This window comes from Chrysoperla carnea, chromosome 2 (genome assembly GCF_905475395.1).
Source record: "Chrysoperla carnea chromosome 2, inChrCarn1.1, whole genome shotgun sequence".
NCBI lineage: Eukaryota > Metazoa > Arthropoda > Insecta > Neuroptera > Chrysopidae > Chrysoperla > Chrysoperla carnea.
This window is the reverse complement of record NC_058338.1, coordinates 34,055,859-34,075,601: the sequence shown is the minus strand read 5'-3', so window position 1 is coordinate 34,075,601 and position 19,743 is coordinate 34,055,859. Positions and strand designations below refer to the sequence as shown.

At 28.8% G+C, this 19,743-nt stretch overlaps 1 protein-coding gene across 2 annotated transcripts in view; it reads right to left on the bottom strand.

Moving 5' to 3' along the window:
- LOC123294034 overlaps nucleotides 1–19,743 on the bottom strand; it is a 63,791-nt gene that overhangs the window by 31,602 nt on the left and 12,446 nt on the right. Inside the window, exon 2 of one of the 2 annotated variants that reach the window (XM_044875098.1) lies at nucleotides 4,498–4,542. The exons of the other annotated variant lie outside the window; for it this stretch is intronic. Coding sequence (XP_044731033.1) covers nucleotides 4,498–4,500 — 3 coding nt within the window. The 5' untranslated portion in view covers nucleotides 4,501–4,542. The remainder of the gene's footprint in view (nucleotides 1–4,497; nucleotides 4,543–19,743) is intronic. 2 annotated transcript variants of the gene reach the window in all.

Below are 19,743 nucleotides of genomic sequence, written 5' to 3'. Positions count from 1 at the left end.
CCTAATTTTATGAATTCGCGTGTACTTCTAGTTTTGTGTTACTGGAAGTACCATTAAACGCTGAGTGTTACTGGAAGTACCCGCTTAATAATAACTGTTACCAGAATACAAGAGCTTTTAAGAATAAAAGAATTTTTAAAGTTGTGTAGCAAATAATGAATGCTATCGCCCACGAAGACATCTCATTCATGAGCTATGATTTTTCTCGTTCTCTTTGAAATGCTTTGGAGGATATGGAACATTATGGATATTCTTATACTGTGTAGTAAGAATTACCTAATTATCCAATAATGTAAAACATCTGGTAACAATGAATAAAAAATTACAAACATGGTACATTGTTTATGGTACATAGATATTTAGGTGAATGAATTCATCATATTGTTTGTTATAGATTGTACAATTAAATTTTTAATTTTCTTTTAGCCATCAGTCATCATCCAGGTAATTGAGTTTTGTTTATGTATTTTTACCTCTGTACCTGATTATAATGGAATAGAGTGTGGGGAGTGTACGGGAGTATAGGATAGTTGACGTTACAAAATTATCAATATGACGACCGTATGCTTCAAAACGTGTGAACCATAGTACAATGTCGTAATGTACCATCACTATATAATGTACCTAGGACCCCCCCCCCCCCCGATTCTTCCTCAAGATTCTCCCTTCTACATATCTTATAGCTTCAAAAACTTTCCGAAAATTTCAGGAAACGACGAGGTACCGTTTATCCTTGGCACCATGTACCTCAGAGATCAATTTTAACGCAATATTCGTGTTCAAAAACACCCGAGTGACAAGTTTGGAATCATTGTCATCACTATTAACCAAATTGTAAATTTAGTATATTTATGGTTAATTTAAATTCAAATTATAATTTGCATATTATTTATGCAAATTGTCATTTTCTATAAATAAATTTAGGTCACAAAACTTCCTGACGCTCCATCGAGTCGAATGCCGAACACTGCTGTATATATTTGCTGGATCAGCTTGCTTAGTTAAAAGGTCTGGATTAACTTACCAGGTGTAAACAAAACTCATGGCTTTTTTATGTACTTTATGTATCATTCATTACACACAGAAGCTATGACAGTGTTTCAAACATAATCATAATCACATGGAATATTTGCATAAAATAATTATTTATAATTATAATTAGGAACCTACAATTTTTTTTTCTAACATTTAATCGTCACAAGTGTTTGTTTATGTACAAGGTGTGGACATTATATTATAATATTAATTGAATCATTGAATCATTTTAGTATTTGGGTGGAAGGGTTTTTCAGTATGTTTTTTGATAAAACCATTGAATAAAAAACAGAGAAAAATATTGGGAATTAATCAATTTTAGTAAATTTTCTGAAAGATTCTTACTTGAAAGAAACATTATCTATCTCTGAGCCCCGATATCATTATTTTTTATATTCAAATATACAAATTCAAGGCATTTAAGAATGTATGAGTATGAACACAATGTCTCATTTTAAGGCTCAAATACTTCTACTCAAAATTTATGTGGATAAAATTTCAGCTTAGGTATCCATGTGCAAATTTTTAAGAAAATTGTAATTGAATATCGATATAAAATACATTGCTCTTATGGAGAAATCTCAAAAAACGACATATTTTGAAAGTTTTTGATAATTTTCACTTGGAACGAATGAAAACAAATAAAATATAACCTTTTTAAGAGAAAGTAAACATATTTAGCCTTAACATAGAAAATAAAAAATCAAGTGTCTCCGTCTGTATACGGGATGTATGAGCAGGGAAGATTTAGGATTGAAATTATTTTTGTCTTATTTTAAACAGTGATGAATTTTATTATTCCTTCATGAATGTAGACGAAAAATAAGAATATAATTTTTTGATATCTGCCGCGCTTGTCAAAATATCGATAGCTGAATAATTAAAGAAAATTTTCAATATTTTGAAAAATTAAGCCAAATATTAAAAATTTTATTCTTATTTTTCGTCCTATATCGTCAAGTTATAATATATTTCAAAATTGAAAAAAAAATACTTTTTATTTATGTATTTGAAATTATTTGATGATACACGCTTTTACATTCTTGAGTTTTCACAGGTCTCGATATGAGCATCTTTTATCAGAGTAATTTAAGAGTTTTCCGATAACTTAATGGAGGAGTTACAGTACAAATACTATCGTCATGATTAATTTATGTCTATTTTATTTCTAAGTTATATATTTGACAACCATTTCATAAATTGAGATTTTTATTTGATTAAATCATTAGAATATTTTTTTTTTCTAAATGATTTTTATTATAAGAAATCATTAAATTAATAAAATATGATAATAGTTAAATAAACTTTACAGATATGGAATCAACTATAATAATAGATAATAATTATTCATAACCTGTCATTTCGTATTTATAATATTTTATTATACTTATAACATTATAATCTAAAAATTAATAATTATACGTATATGGATCGATACAATTTTTTTATCTGATTCAACATTTAAATCTATTTAATTATTGTCTATAATTGATATTTAGTTCGATTGACTTTAAGAAAATGATTTTTGTTACCTTCATGAGATTTATAAAAAAAAATTTGAACTTGCAATATATGATGAAACCCATTTAATAATGTATTTCCAATTGTTTAAGATAAATGAAACAACGGTCTAAGCTAAATGAGGTGTCACATGAAACGAATTCAACGAAACGAGACGATAATTAGTCATTTAAACGCGCTCCTCTTTGAAAAGTACTCGATTATTGAATTGGCACTGAAGTTGAGCATAATAAAGGTATGTGAACTTTTGGTCGATTTTTTGGGATTTTCTCGAAAATGATTCATATGGATTTTTAACATGCAGCGATTTTTATGCTATGCATGTATATGAAATATACATGGTGGGTCATTTTAATTTATACACCCAAATATCTAGTTTTGTAATTAATCAATCAAAAAATAACTTAAACAAAAGTTGCAGAGTTTGATGGGGGACAACATTTTTAGACATCAGATTGGATCTAGTTCTTCGGGTTTCTTTAATAGCTAATTTTGATCCTAAACGGTAAGATATAGAATAACACTTTAAATTAGAAAGTTTATCCTTATAAAAAACAATTAAACATTTAAAACAATTTTTGTTTAAAATATTTTTAACCAACTTAGAGAATGTTATAGATCTTATGATCTTTGTCTCCCGAGGGTGCCAAACATGACATTTGAAACTTAGTTCAAGTTGATCTCGTGATAAGTATACTATATTTCAAGCTGCGGGAATGAAATGGTATCTTCGCGTATAGTAGTTAACTTCTTTCATCCCTCATGCACGAAAAATGATGACAAAATTAGACGAAACGAAAAAAAATTATAAGAATTCAAAGGCAAGACAATGTACTTGCCATTTCCACAACAAGCCAATGTCCCTTCTTTTTTCATTTCACGGCATCACAATTTTTAAGAAAAACGTTTATAGAAGTTACATGAGACCTATGAAATTTTTAAATAAATACGTCAATCAATTTGTTGAGTCACCTTAAATCAATATTTCAATATGTTATTATATGGTAAAAATTAGGTAATATTTCTGAAAATAAATCATTACCATATATTTGTAATCATTTGATAATTATACATTTTCCAATAAATTAATAATTGAGAAAAATACTAATTTCTCAATGTCTGTCTGTGGCATCGTAGCGCCTAAACGGATTAATCAATATCCATTTTTTTGGTTCGTTTGAAAGATAATTTAATGGGGAGTGTCCTTAGCTATGTTTCAATTGCGAGTTTAGGGCTCTGTACCCGAAAAAAATGAAACACTCCATAACACTCGAAAGATTGTTTTACACAATTAAAATATATACACAGTTGAATTTTTTTTAAGTGTAAAATAGTCATAGTTCATTGAGTAAATCAGAAAAGAAGGCCATGAATTGTTTTACATTTACTCTTTAAAATTATTACAGAAATCTTTAATTTATGGTTCAAAATGGTGATCATAGACGGAGCATTAAAATGTCAGATTAAATTTAATTTTTTGAATATATCTTCATAAATAATACCATATGTGTTATTCTGATGTATTAGCTATATTCTTGTACAGTTTCATTCAAATAAATTGGGTAGTTTTAGACTCTAAGCGTAACAAACAAACAAACATTCTTACTTTCATATTTATAAAATATAGAGATTTTAATACAGATGTTCAAATATACGGCAATGAAATAAAGTCAGCATTCATTCCATAAACGGTATCAGTGATATATTGGTGAATAAACAGTTCTATTTATTAACATATTAATCTTAAGGTCATAACCACAAATTTTAATATAAATCGAGTATTTGGTTTCAAAATAATGCAAAAGATTCAAATGATGACATATGAGATACATGTAGTTACTTGGATGCAATTTGGAGATGAACAAAAATTTAGTCTAACCGCAAAAATTCAATATCATTAACCGATTACATATACGTGACTTAATATTTAATAACAATTACCATGATTTAACAAAAGGTTGATTGAGTGAAAAAAAGAAACCACACCTGTAACAAAAAAAAAATTAATTTTATTAGATTGCAGATATAAATGGAGATAGATCTCCACACCTATTCATAAAAAAAAAATATTGTTATTATTTTGTGAACTTGTTTTTTTTTTGTGGCCAATTATTAAACATTACTTTCCAATTGATGGTAACAATTGAGTGAAAAGAATAATGAACAATATGTGTGTTATTGTTTATTTATATAATATTTTTATGTAATGACTCCAAACTTTTGAAAGCGTTGATGATTAATGAACAAAATTGTCAAAGGTTGGGCTTTCTATTCGTTTTGTGTGTAGTCATGGTAGGGACAATAAAATCGATGCCAGCGCTTCCAGTGAAAAATTTTGGCGTTAAAGGAGGCTGTTATGACTAATTTGCAATTCTTTACATGTAAATGTTGTAGTGAGTGTCAAATTAAAATTATTGAAAAACACTAATTAATTAAATAAGGAGGGTGACTCGCCAATAAAAGAAAAATAATTAATTAGTGGATAATGATACGAATTTTTAATATATTATAATTAATGAAACATATTATTATACAGTGCACGCATTTAAGATGAAGAAACCTTCACACTTTCGTCACTGAAGGGGACACTCCTTCAAAAAAATCGAAAAAACCGAAAAAAATTTGTACTCTCAGAAATGGATAAAACTTGGTTTATAAAGTAAATATGACCCAAAAAATCCAAAAATCGGGTTCATTTAACAATCGGATAAGTAGTTTTGGAAATATGGCCAGAAATATAGGGTGAATTTGAAATATCTCGAAAACTACCGTCCCAATCGTGAAATTAGCGTGATTTTTGAAGTTTTTGGGTCAAAATTAGCTTATAAACTGAGTTTTGTCAAAATCGGTAATAATATTTTTTTCTCAATTTTTTGTAATTTTCTTAAGGGGTACCCCTTCAAAAAAATCGAAAAAACCGAAAAAACTGTTTACTCTCAGAATTGGATAAAACTTGGTTTATAAGGTAAAAATGACCCAAAAAATCCAAAAATCGGGTTCATTTAACAATCGGATTAGTAATTTTAGAAATATGGCAAAAAAATATAGGACAAATTTGCAATAACTCGAAAACTGCTGCCCCAATCGTGAAATGAACGTGATTTTTGAAGTTTTTGGGTCAAAATTAGCTTATAAACTGAGTTTTGTCAAAATCGGTAATTATATTTTTTTCTCAATTTTTTTCAATTTTCTTAAGGGGTACCCCTTCAAAAAAATCGAAAAAACCGAAAAAACTGTTTACTCTCAGAATTGGATAAAACTTGGTTTAAAAGGTAAAAATGACCCAAAAAATCTAAAAATCGGGTTCATTTAACAATCGGATAAGTAGTTTTGGAAATATGGCCAAAAATATAGGGCAAATTTGCAATAACTCGAAAACTGCTGCCCCAATCGTGAAATGAACGTGATTTTTGAAGTTTTTGGGTCAAAATTAGCTTATAAACTTAGTTTTGTCAAAATCGGTAATTATATTTTTTTCTCAATTTTTTGCAATTTTCTTAAGGGGTGTACCCCTTCAAAAAAATCGAAAAAACTGTTTACTCTCAGAATTGGATAAAACTTGGTTTATAAGGTAAAAGTGACCCAAAAATACAAAAATTGGGTTCATTTGATGATTGGATAAATATTTTTGAAAATATGGCCTCAAATATAGGGCGAATATCTCAAAAACTACCTACTCTCTCAATACTCTCAAAATTAACTTAAAAAAATGTAACCCATACCCCGGTATAACTGTGCAAATTTTCAAATTGATATGCCTATAAATGACGAGAGTGTGATTGTGTCTTCATCTTAAATGTGACACACTGTATAAAACAAAAATTTAGGTAACTTACCGATCAATTAAGAAATTTAATTAATAAAAAATACACAAAATAACATAAACATACTCATAACAGGTTATGATATTTAGTATATTTTTATTTAATTAATTACTCTCTTTATTGATCGATAAGGTGCCCCAATATTTTTTAATATAATAATAAGTTTCGCTAACGATAACATACTAAAAATTGAGAATATTATCTACTAATTTATTTTTTTCTATTACTGGTGAGTCACCCTCCTTAATGCATTAATCATAATCGTCAATTGGTTGTTATCCTAAATATTTAATTCAATTTTTGCTGCAAATTTGAATGAAGAATAATTTTATTATTTGTATTGTTCAATAAAACTACAATAACAATAAAATTGACTGAATAAAGTTTTCATAAAAATTATTCTACAAAGTACCAATAAACATTATTTTAAATCAAATAATAAGTAATATATTTTTACACACAGGTAACTGTGAAAGTTTTAAATAAAAATTTTGCGTTTATAATCGTGTATTTAATTTAATAATCAAAGATAAATAAACACAAGAACATAATAGGGCAAAGTATAGTACCCAGAATCAAAATTTACATTTAAGCTTTTGTTTTTAAAGCAATGCATTAAAATATGATGGTTTTTGAGAATCTTTGTGAACAACTATCGATAAAAACGTGTGAACCATAGTACATCCTCACACCCTAATGTACATCACACCTTAAAAGCATCCGCACTGATTGTACTTGAAGACAAAATCTGCAAAGTTCGTCTACATCGTTAAAGTTCACTCTAACGAACACCATTATAGAATGTATGTGATTGAAACATTGAAAACCCTATTTCTTTTTCTAACAGGCATCCACTATTCTTCTCAGGATGACGATAACTTTTTTCCACGTAAAACTTAAGACGACAATTTTAGTATTTAATGCAAATATATTTCTATGCACAAATTATGTTCTACGGTACATCATTTTACGTCTTAGAAACTTTTCTTCGTCAAAATTAAAGTTTAAGTTTGAAATTGAAATATGATTTAACAATTTATTCACCAAATAAGCAATGATTTAAGTTAAGTGCTATTTAAAAAATATTATGCGATTAGCATCTTGTAAATATACAATCAGAAGAATCAAATTTGTTTACTTTATTCTCAAAAAATTCTTATTTTTAGTTTATTCGAAAATAAAACCACTTCGAAAATATTTAACCTGCCTGCATTTTGATAAAATACCAATCTTTTGCCAAGAAACACAAGAATTATTGAAGGTAACTTTAAATTAAGGTACTGTATCTTACCCTATATATTATATTATATATTATATTAAAGATATTATATTAGAGATTATTATTGTTATTATTTGTATGAGATAAAGATGATACATATATTTAAATATTCAATATGCAATTTTGTGGTTTCAAACTTTATCTTAATCTATATTTAAAACAGTGGCGTTGCACTAAAAAGTGAAAAAATAACGATAATATAATGTAGCTAAGATTATTGTTTTTCTTGAAGTCATTGTCAGCCAAGCTAATGTAGAAAACTGTTCTGTCAGAGTTGTTTCCTTGGCTAACACTGACTCCAAATATAACAATCATTTTAGCTACAATATCTTATCGTTATTTTTTTACGTTTTAGTGCATATTTATTTGTTTTGGAAAAGTTTTCCTTTTGAAGTCGTTTTTCTTTTTGTTAAAAGTTTTTATACCATGTATATATGAAATATGCATGGTATATTAAGTTTAGTCCAAAGTTTTTAACGCTTAAAAATATTGATACTACGAAAAAAGTTTTGGTATAGGTGTTCATAGAATCACCTAATTAGCCCATTTCCGGTTGTCTGTTCGTCTGTCTGTCAACCCGGTAACTCAAAAACGAAAAGAGAAATCAAGATGAAATTTTTTCTCAGGACGTAAAAAGTGAGGTCGAGTTCGTAAATGAGCAATATAGTTCAGTTGGGTTTTGGGTCCGTAGAACCCATCTTGTAAACCGTTAGAGATAGAACAAAAGTTTAAATGTAAAAAATGTTCCTTATAAAAAAATAAACAACTTTTGTCTAAAATATTTTTTTGTAAACATCACTGTTTACCCACGAGGGTGCTAATTAGGAGAAAATTTTATAGTATGTATTAATATGGGAATATATGTTATGTGTGTGTGGCTATTTGAAAGTGGATATCTGTTTTTATTTACGTGACGTCAAAAACAAACGATTGCGTCATCAACATTATCTATACATGGTATTTCAACAATTAACTCAGTCAATTGTTTGTTTTCAATTGTTTTTAAATAAATTCTCTTGTGTCATAAAATCATTTAAATAGAAAATAGATATTTGTTAAAGAAGCTGTAAATTATGAACATAAATACCAATTTTTATAAAATCTCCAACAACACGTTTCTTGTATGTAAAGCCAATAGTTCATGCATGTGATGTATGTGCAATGTACACTATGTTTGACATGTGAATTAAATGAGGACTTCTCTGATTAAATGCATATAAAACTTGAAATCAAAATAAAATAATAAATAATTTGAATATAAATAATTAGTATTCTACATTAAACTATGTTAAGTGCTACTTTAATAACTTCTTATTGTATACATAAAATAAGTATTACAACTTCAATAATCATAATTTTAATTCATTTTTTATAAATTCAATATCCTAGGAATATTAAAATTAATATCCTTGTCAATCAAGTGGTTTATTCTCGGAAATTTAATTTTTCTTTGAAATATTCTGATATGAATGGCAAATAAAGTACCTATACTCTATGTTAAATAATAATTTTACTTACTAAACACCTATTCTTTGCACACCCAATAACACGAAAATTAAGTTATCTTTAATGAAATTGTTGTGGATCAATAATGAGTAAATATAGTGAACAATTCATTTCTTGGATTTAAAACCCACCAAAACGATTATTGAAAAAGAAAAAATTCTAAATAATTTTTATCGTCGCTTCCACCATTAATTTCATGGTAAGAAATGGTGTTTATTACAATGTTGGTATGGTTGAGGGATTGATATTTCAAAAGTATCTGATAGAGTTCGTTCGTTCATTAATTTGGTGGCGGAATGCACGACGTACGCTTTAACAAAAGATGATATCGATTACGTTGAGATGTCGATCGAAGCGTAGAGCAATATCCCAAAAGAATTTCATAACATTCGTCAGAGTCGTTTCACCTTTTTTTTAAATATTCTATAACCTTTTATTATGCTGGGAAGAAGTTATTAGTACGAACCTCAAGAGTCGCCCCAGACTCTACCAACGGCTTGTTTCACTTTAAAATTAAATACTCTTACTGCTCAAATAATCAAAAACTTTTGGACAATACTGTAGCCAGAAAATGTCTTTAAATAAAACATAGTTGTAACCCATTCCTATTGTATAAGTATACAGCAGGAATGAGCAAACGGGAATCACAGAAGTACCTCGGACTTCTGTAACTAAAGTAGGAGAAAGACAGTGACAACCTATCCAGTGCCAACCAAAAATACGAGCAAGACATAGAGACAACATTTTTTTTCTACCTATCTCATTACTATTAGAAAAACTGAGATAGGTAGAAGAGTCGTATACCCTTACCGCTTCCTTCTCTGTGAGCAATGCGGACTTGGATAAAGAGACACACAATAAAGTTTATGGCACACAATAAAGTTATAACAAGGGTGACTTCGACCTAAAATGACTTGCCCATGCCTGGTATAAAGGTCTAAATATCTAGTTAAAAAGAACAATAACTTATAGATGATGATGTAAACTAATTAATGATTGATTGTAATGATACAAGAAAATAATAACAATTCGAGTGTTATAAATACACCGATTTAAATATGATGGTATTATTATTGTGGTTAACCTAAATTTAATACCATTATTTATTATTATGTACTATACAAATGAAATAAATGAAGATAAAATATTAAACCAATTGTGTTTCTGGTTATTGATCTCTTAAAAACATCTGAATATGTAAGTATTTAAATATTTGGAACACAATATTTAAAAATATTTTATTGAAACTGAAAGTTAAAAGTTAATTTTTTTTTAAAGTGTGGGGAGTTTGTCTTTATACAAATAACAGTGGCTACCCATATCATTATTTTTAACCTTTATTGAAATTATACTCAATTGTATAATATTCATGATGTTTGAGGGGACGAAGCGAGGTTCGTGTGGGCTAGGCACTGATTTTGATGTCATTGTTGAAGTTCTTTTTATATAAACCATGCGATTTTAGAAGCGACTATGTAAAAAAAAATTTAAAACCAGTTACTACGCTATGCAACGTTTGTTTGATAAATGGTTGTTGCTGAAAGATGAATAATAATTGATAATAATAAGCAGTTACTCGATTTCTGAAATATTTCCGAAATAAACAAGGTTTGTGTCTTGGTTTTATCGAATGTTCGCCCAGTCATTTCCAAACAAATGAAATAATAATGATACCAGTGGCGAATCCAGGAATTCAATCTGAGGGGGGGTTATTTTATCATCTTCCGTTTTTTGTAGATTTTCGAAATCCCAAAACGGATTTCACCATATCCTTCTACTCCTTTTTTATCCTTCTTCTCTATATACTTCTACTATCTGTTCACTACAAAATGGCATTTGCAGTAGTCTAAAATACAAAATGGCATCGTTTGTTCTTCCTCCTGTACCCTTCCTTAGCAAACACTGAATATATTTAAATATTTGGGCCACAATGTATGTATAAAATAAATATTTAAAAATAATAATATTATGTACATACATTGCGCATTGTATTGAAATTGAAAGTTAAAAATATTTTTATGAATGGCTTGTTATAAGAATAACATGTTATTTTATAATCAAACCAATCAATCAAACAGTATTATATGCCTTTTAAGACTAGTTGTGAAATATTGCCATATTTTACAATTTAACAGTTTGTTGTTCATGTGATTTATGGATTACTTTCGATATAGGTAAAATTATTATTTCCAGTTGTTATTGATATTGGTTTGAATGTAGGAGAATATAAATAAAAATAGTACTCGGGATAGCACCCTTTTTGTTAAATGATCCTCATTATTCTGTCACAGTTTCAAACGTTCTAAGGCTTTTTTTCCAAGAAGAGCCTTTTTACGGTTTTAGCCATGCGTGTTTGTCCATGAGCGGTCCATGAGCGGACTCGTGTATCACCCAAACTATTATTTTAGTTATTATTGAAATTTTTGGCACGTCAAGAAATGGTTCTCTGAGTCGTTTAGTAGATAACAAGCATTTATTTTGGATAATTTTTCATGAGTAAAACAAAATAAATTCTGTGTATATATTCAAATGCACATGGCTGTGAAATAAATACGCCAGTCGAATTCAACATTAAAATTGCAAAACGCGATGTAAAGCTCCGTATTTGGTATGTTATTTGAATCACTTAGGTGAGTGTGAAACTACGATTTGCAAACAAAAAACGGTGTGCTCAAAATTTTTGGACTTTTTTTTGTTTTTTTAAATTATTATATAGGTAACATAGCTTATTTTTGCTTGCAAAAATATAGTTTCACACTCCCCTAGACATGCACATAAATAACATACCTAAAAAGCAGATTTACATCGCCTTCCGGCCGCAGTTTGTATAAGTTTTCGAATATTTTTTTTCGTAAGATTTTATTGGCGTTAAAATATTTATACAGCACAGAAAAGTGCATAGAGAAAATACGATTTAAGATATTTAATTGGAAGATGGTGATAGCTGTGGAAATTGGTAGGTATAAATTCTACAATCTGTTAAATAGTTCAATAGATGAAAAAAGTTTTTGGACACTTATATATACCGCTTTATGGCCGTTGGTTTTCGCTATTTAAGTGCATACTGGTAGTCAACGGATAAAATGGCTCAGGACTGGTGTAAAATTAAAAACGAAATTTTCAATATTATAGCCATGCAGCAGTTACTTAAATTTTCCACCAATAATACTAGCTTTTAATACCTTTCAGTATTCTTGTATGCATACATAATGAAAATAGGATAGGCCTACATTCTTTTATAGTTTACAAAATTCGTAATTTGAGCTCGAAATACGAATACTGTGAATAAAGAATTCTTATCGGTTGGTCAGTGAATCATTAAATAAAAACCTCTAACAAAACAGTTTTAAGATTTAAAATTAATTAACATATTTTTCATACGAAAAGAATAAAAAATCGATGCACAATAAACTAAATGATTCGTACTCATTTTATAATCGCACATAATTTGCAATACATCTATCTCTTTTTAGTAACTTGTTTATTACACATAAAATATTGCATACTTTTGTTAAATTTTCATATTATGTCTCCTACACAATAATGACTACCATAATAAATTCATTAGTTAATGTGTATGATATTCTATTAAAGTGTATGTGATTGTGTAGGTTGTTATGAGAGCATGTGGGCACACAGATCAAGGTAGTTTGTGAACTGGCGAGGTCATTTATGGAAAGACTATAGGTATAGATAGCTAGCTGTTTTTATTAATACATAAAGGCGAGAAACGCCTTGTTAAATATTCTGATAGAAAATTATTGTTTTCATCTCGATAATTCAACGATCTCATCAGTTGTTCTCATCTCGATAATAACAATCGTAGGCGTTCCGAAGATCTTATATCACTTCCAAAGGCCTCTGTAAGCAAAGTTGTTGCGACTATTACAGGACAGGTTGGGAGGCAGGCATGCAGAAAGCCTGAGCCTGGCAGTGTATCACGACTACTGCAGGAGCTGTCACAGTGGTGGGGAGGATGAGGACACTGGGTCTCATCTTCCCTGTCACTGCCCAGCTCTTGCCATGAGAAGATGGACGTACTTGAGCCAGCTTTTCTTTGACAACCTCTCCGATCTTAAATCCTTCGACGTCAAAGCACTCCTGCTATTCTTAAACAGCTCCAAATGGTTCATGAATGGGGATGGTCCAACCCTTTTTCGGTATCACAACGGACCCTATGGTCTAAGTGTGTCCCGTCCCAGGACAGCTACTCTAACCTAACCTAATCTCATCTTGATAATTAAAATTAAAATGTTTATGAGATCATATATCAATCAATCTTATACCATACATCAATCTTATAGCAAGCACTCTTTAGCAATCACTGGCAGCTCTGCGATCTAATATTTTTCGCACAGTACTTCGGAAATTTAATTTTCGGAAAAATTTTGAGGTAAAGGTTACCACAGTTTATATGTAATTTCAATCATTCACTCATTGAGTTTCACTCAAAATTTCTGAAATTGCTTGCAACTACTAGTACTTCTTGATAAATTTCGAATGACACAACTCCTAGTTGCTCGAATTCTCGAGCTCTGAGAGGTCGAATTTCATATAAATAAGCAATTTACGCCTTTAGAACCAAATGTATATCTAGTGTATTGTCGTGGAGTATAGAAAAAAGTTTCAACTCTTTAACTATATACCATAAAAACCGGCTCAGTAGCCATGCTAGCTAAGTCACAATGGACTTGACTCGTTAGCTTAGGGCTAAGTCACAATGAACTTGACTCTTTAGGCTATTGATTGGAAGGTGATCAATTATAATTATAATTAATGGGGTGGTAAATTGATCACTTGTCGTCGCTTTTCTAAGAACGAAGCAATCGACTCCACCAACATCCGAAAATTAAATATATATGTGGGTGGAGTCGATAATAAATAAAGATTAAAAATAATGATGTGGGTGGCCTTTGTTATAGACAGATATCTGAAAAATGGAGGTAAACCCCTATTTTAAAGAGGTAAACTATTATTATTTACTATAAACAAATTTAAGTAAAATAAATTTTACTCTACTTTATTAATTAGGAATACAATTAATTATAAAGTTATTTGCTGGCCTTGTTTCTAATAGTCATATTCTCCATGTCCTGTTCATTAATATAAAACGAATGGAATTGCATATGAGTAAATATAACACCAGTTATATGATATCTTTGTTTCATTTTTAATAATTTATGTATCGCTTTGATCGTAATCGAAAACTGCCTTTGATAAATTTTTTTTTTAATTTTTTATTTCGTTAAGTCTTAGCAGGTATTTAAGATTTAATCATACGTATAAATAAAAGTCGTTATTTCTTAAACACAATTAAACCATGGAATTGATGGCTTTCAAATATGTGAAATATAAGGAATTTTCTATAGCACCATTTTCCTTGAAAATTTTGGATAAAGCTTTGTTCACCCTCTAGATCAAACGTTTTATGGTGCCTTGTGGTGCTTTTGCCCAGGAGGTGTAACTCACTCCTGGGGTGGGAAAATATATGTTGAAAATGGAAACAAAAATTGATAAAACTTCTGAGTTATTGGCGATTGAAATTCGGAGTATTTATCGTTAAATAACTGATTTGAAAAAAAAGTATATCATACACCTTTTATAGTGCAGTCAAACCTGTGTATGAGAGAACTGGGTGAGCGAGAAAACTGTATAAGTGAGAATATTTCTCAGGTCCCGGACTTTGACCTCTCAAAAACCTTTATAAGTGAGAAACAAAAAACTGTATAAGCGACAGTCGTTTTTGATTAAATTTTTTTTGTTTTTGTATTCTGCTAGCTTTACAGAAATTGTTTAACTATTTGGTTTTTTTGCACATATTCATACTAATTACACTTGTTTTAATTTCTTTATGAATAAAATTTAATTTTAGTCATAAAATTGTTATAATGGTACAAACAAAGATACAATCCAACAAAGAAGTAAATTTTATTATGGCAATATTGTAAAAATAATTAAATGCAACCTTGTATTTACATTGCAATTTTATTTATGTTTTAAAATATTCACTGAATAAAACTGGCCTATTTCTAAAATAATAATACATAAAGAAAAATTTGGAAAGAGTGTACGAAGTCAATTAATCGAATATCTTTACTCTATACTAAGAGACCACGTCATCAGATCGCAAGCCCATCCACGTCAAAAATTTATATAAAAATTTAATTAAAAAAATTTTCATACTGTTTTTGTTAACACCTAAATTATAGTTAAAAGATCATAGTTCCTACCGGGCGCTCACAACTTCTTTCGCTCTTTTTTTACTTCTTTAAACTCACTTGTACTGTCAGTTAGACTTATAGCCGAATTCATGTATGAAATTAAATATAGTTTTTGACTGACAAGTAAACCTCAAGAAAATAAAGTAATTAAGCCCAAACGTCAATCATCAATCGCGTTTTTTTCCCATATGAAGAAATTTTAAGTCTACTTGTATATTGTAATACCGGACTTTTCTGCGAATGCAAGGATAAAGTTTCTCATGTGTTTATAATTATCCCTCGCAGACTTATTTCGGGTTACTCAAATCAAATCTTTATAAAACATATGTATAACAACAGTTTACAGGTGAATTTTCATATTCACATGTACATACGCCTGACATAGTTAGTTAGGATACCGCAAAGTGAGCTCACTTCTATGAATACAGGACTAAAACAATTTTGTCCTACCATTAAAACATATATATATTTAGATTATTACAAAGACTGTAATACCTGATGTAACTACAACCTCAGTTTATAAATAAAAAGATTCCAACGGATGGTAAAGACACAAACTCTAGAAATTGTTAATAGAGTCGATTTTAAAATAAAAAAGAAATAAGAATCACCAGGTGGGTACAAGTGCTGAATTGTAAAATTATATCCATTTATTTCTGTCACGTCAGATTTATTTTCAGCACACATTTAAAAAAGCCAGAAAGGGGAAATTGGGTTATTTGAAGGAATTATACTAACCCATGAAATTGGATGATACTAGGGATAATATGTCTGTTTATCATTTTTGTCTTTGAAACAAGTTTACATTTTCTCTCTTTGAAACATTATCTTCTTCTTCTTGAAGCTCCTTCGAGTACGTTTTCACTTTTGATCTTCTGTTTCCCACCTAGGCTATGTCAAACTGATTTCGTTAACTTTTTGAGATCTAATTAAAAAACAATGTCCAAGACTACGCGGTTCCTTCTTGAGTCAGCGTCTTTCCTATGATTTCCCCTGAATTCTCCGAAAGTAATTACAACTTTTCAAACGAGATTTTCAAGAAAATCTTAATACTGTGTAAAAATCTGACCTGACTAGTGTATACAAATCTTTAAGAAGCAGTTAAAAAGTCTTTTGTAATTTTTATACCATGAATATATGTAATATGCAAGGCATACTATCACCTAATTAGTCAATTTCCGGTTGTCTGTCTGTTTGTCCGTCTGTCCGTCCGTCCGTCTGTCTATCAACACGATAATTCAAAAACGAAAAAAGATATCACGCTGAAATTTTTTCAGCGTACTCAGAACGTAAAAAGGAAAGTCGAGTTCGTAAATAAGCAACATAAGTCAATTGGGTCTTGGGTCCGTAGGACCCATCTTGTAAAACGTTAGAGATAGAACAAAAGTTTAAATATAAAAAATGTTTCTTATAAAAAAAAAAAAAAAAACTTTTGTTTGAAACATTTTTTCGTAAACATCATAATTTACCCGTGAGAGCGCAAATTTTATAGTATGTATTATATGGGTGTATCAGTTATATATGTGTGACATGTATGTATGTGTAATGTGACAGAGAAATCAACACTGTCTATACATGGTATTTCAACAATTAACTCAGTCAATTGTTTGTTTTCACTTGTTTAATTGTAAATTTTAAATGAAACAAAAATTTTAGCTTATTTTACTGTTGAATGTTATTGTAAACGTCAATTATGGAACTAATATTTTAAAATGTCCATGATATCTTAAAAAAACACCTACAGTATTGTTTTAATAGTTTGGTAAATACTAAATAATAATTTTTAAGATAAAAACTAAAACTAACAGTATTAAATTTGTAAAACCCAAACAAACAAATTTAATAAATAAACTCTTACTTTAAAATAAATATTATGTCATCGTTATTCTTTAAAAAATATTTACATCATCAGTATCAGTGTCGTGCATATAAATATCTTAAAAATATTACCTGAAAACATATTCATGTAAATTATTTAATTAGTTCTAAAAGAAAGCTTTTCTTGTTATGATTTATTTGGAAAAGACGGTAAATGATTGTTGTAGTCCTGGAATCTTTAAACGTCAGCTCTTTGTATTAACTGATTGAAAACATTTGTATTGATTTTCAAAACATCATTTAATTATTTAGCTTTCAATATTTCGAAAAACAAGGCAAGTCTAAACTTGCCTTGGCGCTCGTACTACCTTAAAATGATCAAATTTCATCGAATTAAAGATGTCTTTTAAGTTCTTTAAAATTATAGATAAAGACATATAGTAACCAGCAAAATTGCTTAAATATACGCGGTATGTACTGAGTTGGTAACAATTTTTGAACTGTTTTTAATAAAGATTGGCTAAAACCTTTATTCTCTATGCATTCATACAGGGAAAGATGTATTCATGTATACGTATTTCACATATGCATACGATTTTGGGTGAGCAAATGGGCTATAGGGGATATCCCTGATGTCGAATTGGCCATGTTACCCATATAAATGTGAAGCTATACTTTATACCATGACAAAATTTGAAAGTGAGATTAAAATTGATTAAAAAACGAAGAAGTTATAAGCAATTAATCATCTTTATAAGTTTTAATGAAATATTATATAATACGCATCCAATAAGTACCAGTTCCAGAGTTCGTATTAATGTTTTGTTTTAAACATAAGGATGCCACTGTTTACTAAAAAAAGCCGTATAGATAAACGCCCAAATAACTTCAACTTTCATTTGCGCCAAGTGTGTGTGTTTTCTTGTTAGGATTATTGTAAGTAGGAAGAATAAATGTATTATTGCTTAATAATAAATACTAAATCAAAAATAAAGAAAAAAAAAAGAAAAAAAAAAACTATTTAGGTACAGTTTCATGTAGGCTTTTTTTATTACTCACATACCAATCAGCCTCAGCCTCGTCACTTAACTCTTTACACGGTCATACATCCTACATAATTTCATACATATTATACTTAACTTACATATATTATAAATACTGTTATTAATAATAATGTTCAATAATTAATAAAACATTTTCTTTTAATAGTTTCACTTTACAGGTTACAGGTGAGTAAATTGCATTTTTTTGATTTATTTTGCATCACGATTTTATAGAAATTATTTATTGGTACTCTAGCAACTTTTATGGAAAGTCATTACCCCCTTTTTTGAAATAATCAACAAAAACTTTAGTCATTTCAGCTTCCTTAATTTTACTTATAATACAGGGTTATTCAATAAAAAAATTGTATCAAAAAATACGTTGCTTCTACATAAGGGAAACGTGTATTTTAAGAACATAATATAAGTGTTATACATTAATTTAATATTAGTTACATATAATAAAATATCAGTTTTATTAAATGTTCTTAACATACAAGTCTTCACCATTTAAGTGGAAACATCTTTTTGGACAACCCTGTTAAAGATAATATTTAGAATTAAATATCACATAGTCACAAATTTAATGTTAACGTTAAATTTTGCATTATAAGTACGAATTTCTACTATAAATTAGTAATCAATAATCTTATGACTTTTCTTAATTTTTTTCCTGAAGCAATTTTTAAGCTAGCATACATTGAAGATACTCATGCACAAGTGCGAATAAGATTTTAGTCCCAAAAAAAGGTACTTAAAACATCTCTTTAAACTATTTCTACGTACTTAATTTGTGCAGCAGCAGAGCTTGGTTTAATTAAAGAAAATCTACGTAAAATCAGTCGTAAACATCACTACATAAATGGATTAAAAATAATTCAAATTGAAAATAACATGTAATCACAAAAACAGTTTTACCCTGTCAGTAAATTTCGTTCCAAATTTTTACCTTATTATCTTTATATATTATAAATGCAAAAGTAAGCATGTTTGTTTGTTTGTTTGTTTATTTGTTACGCTTGCACGCTAAAACTAGTGAATGGTTTTTGATGAAATTGTACAGCAATATAGCTCATACTTCAGAATAACACATGAGATATAATTTATAAAGATATTAATAAAAATAAAAAATTCAAAAATAAATTTAAATTGACATTACCATAAATTACAGATTTCTGTAAAAATAGTCAATATAAAATATTTCATGGTCAGCTTTTCTGATATACACAAAGAATAATTATACATTTAAAAAAATAGAAAACTATACATATATTTTACCTGTGTAAAACAATCCTTACAATTATTTCGAGTGTTATAGAAAGGGTATAAGCGAGAGCAATCTCTATCAATTTTCACTTTTAAACCTAGCGAAGCGGGTTGGTATCACTCTAGTTTTAAATAAATATATCATAATTACTGTTTTGCAATTGTTATTACAATCGTAATTTTTATTTAATTGTTATTGTTATTATTTTGAAATTAAAGATTCTATTCCA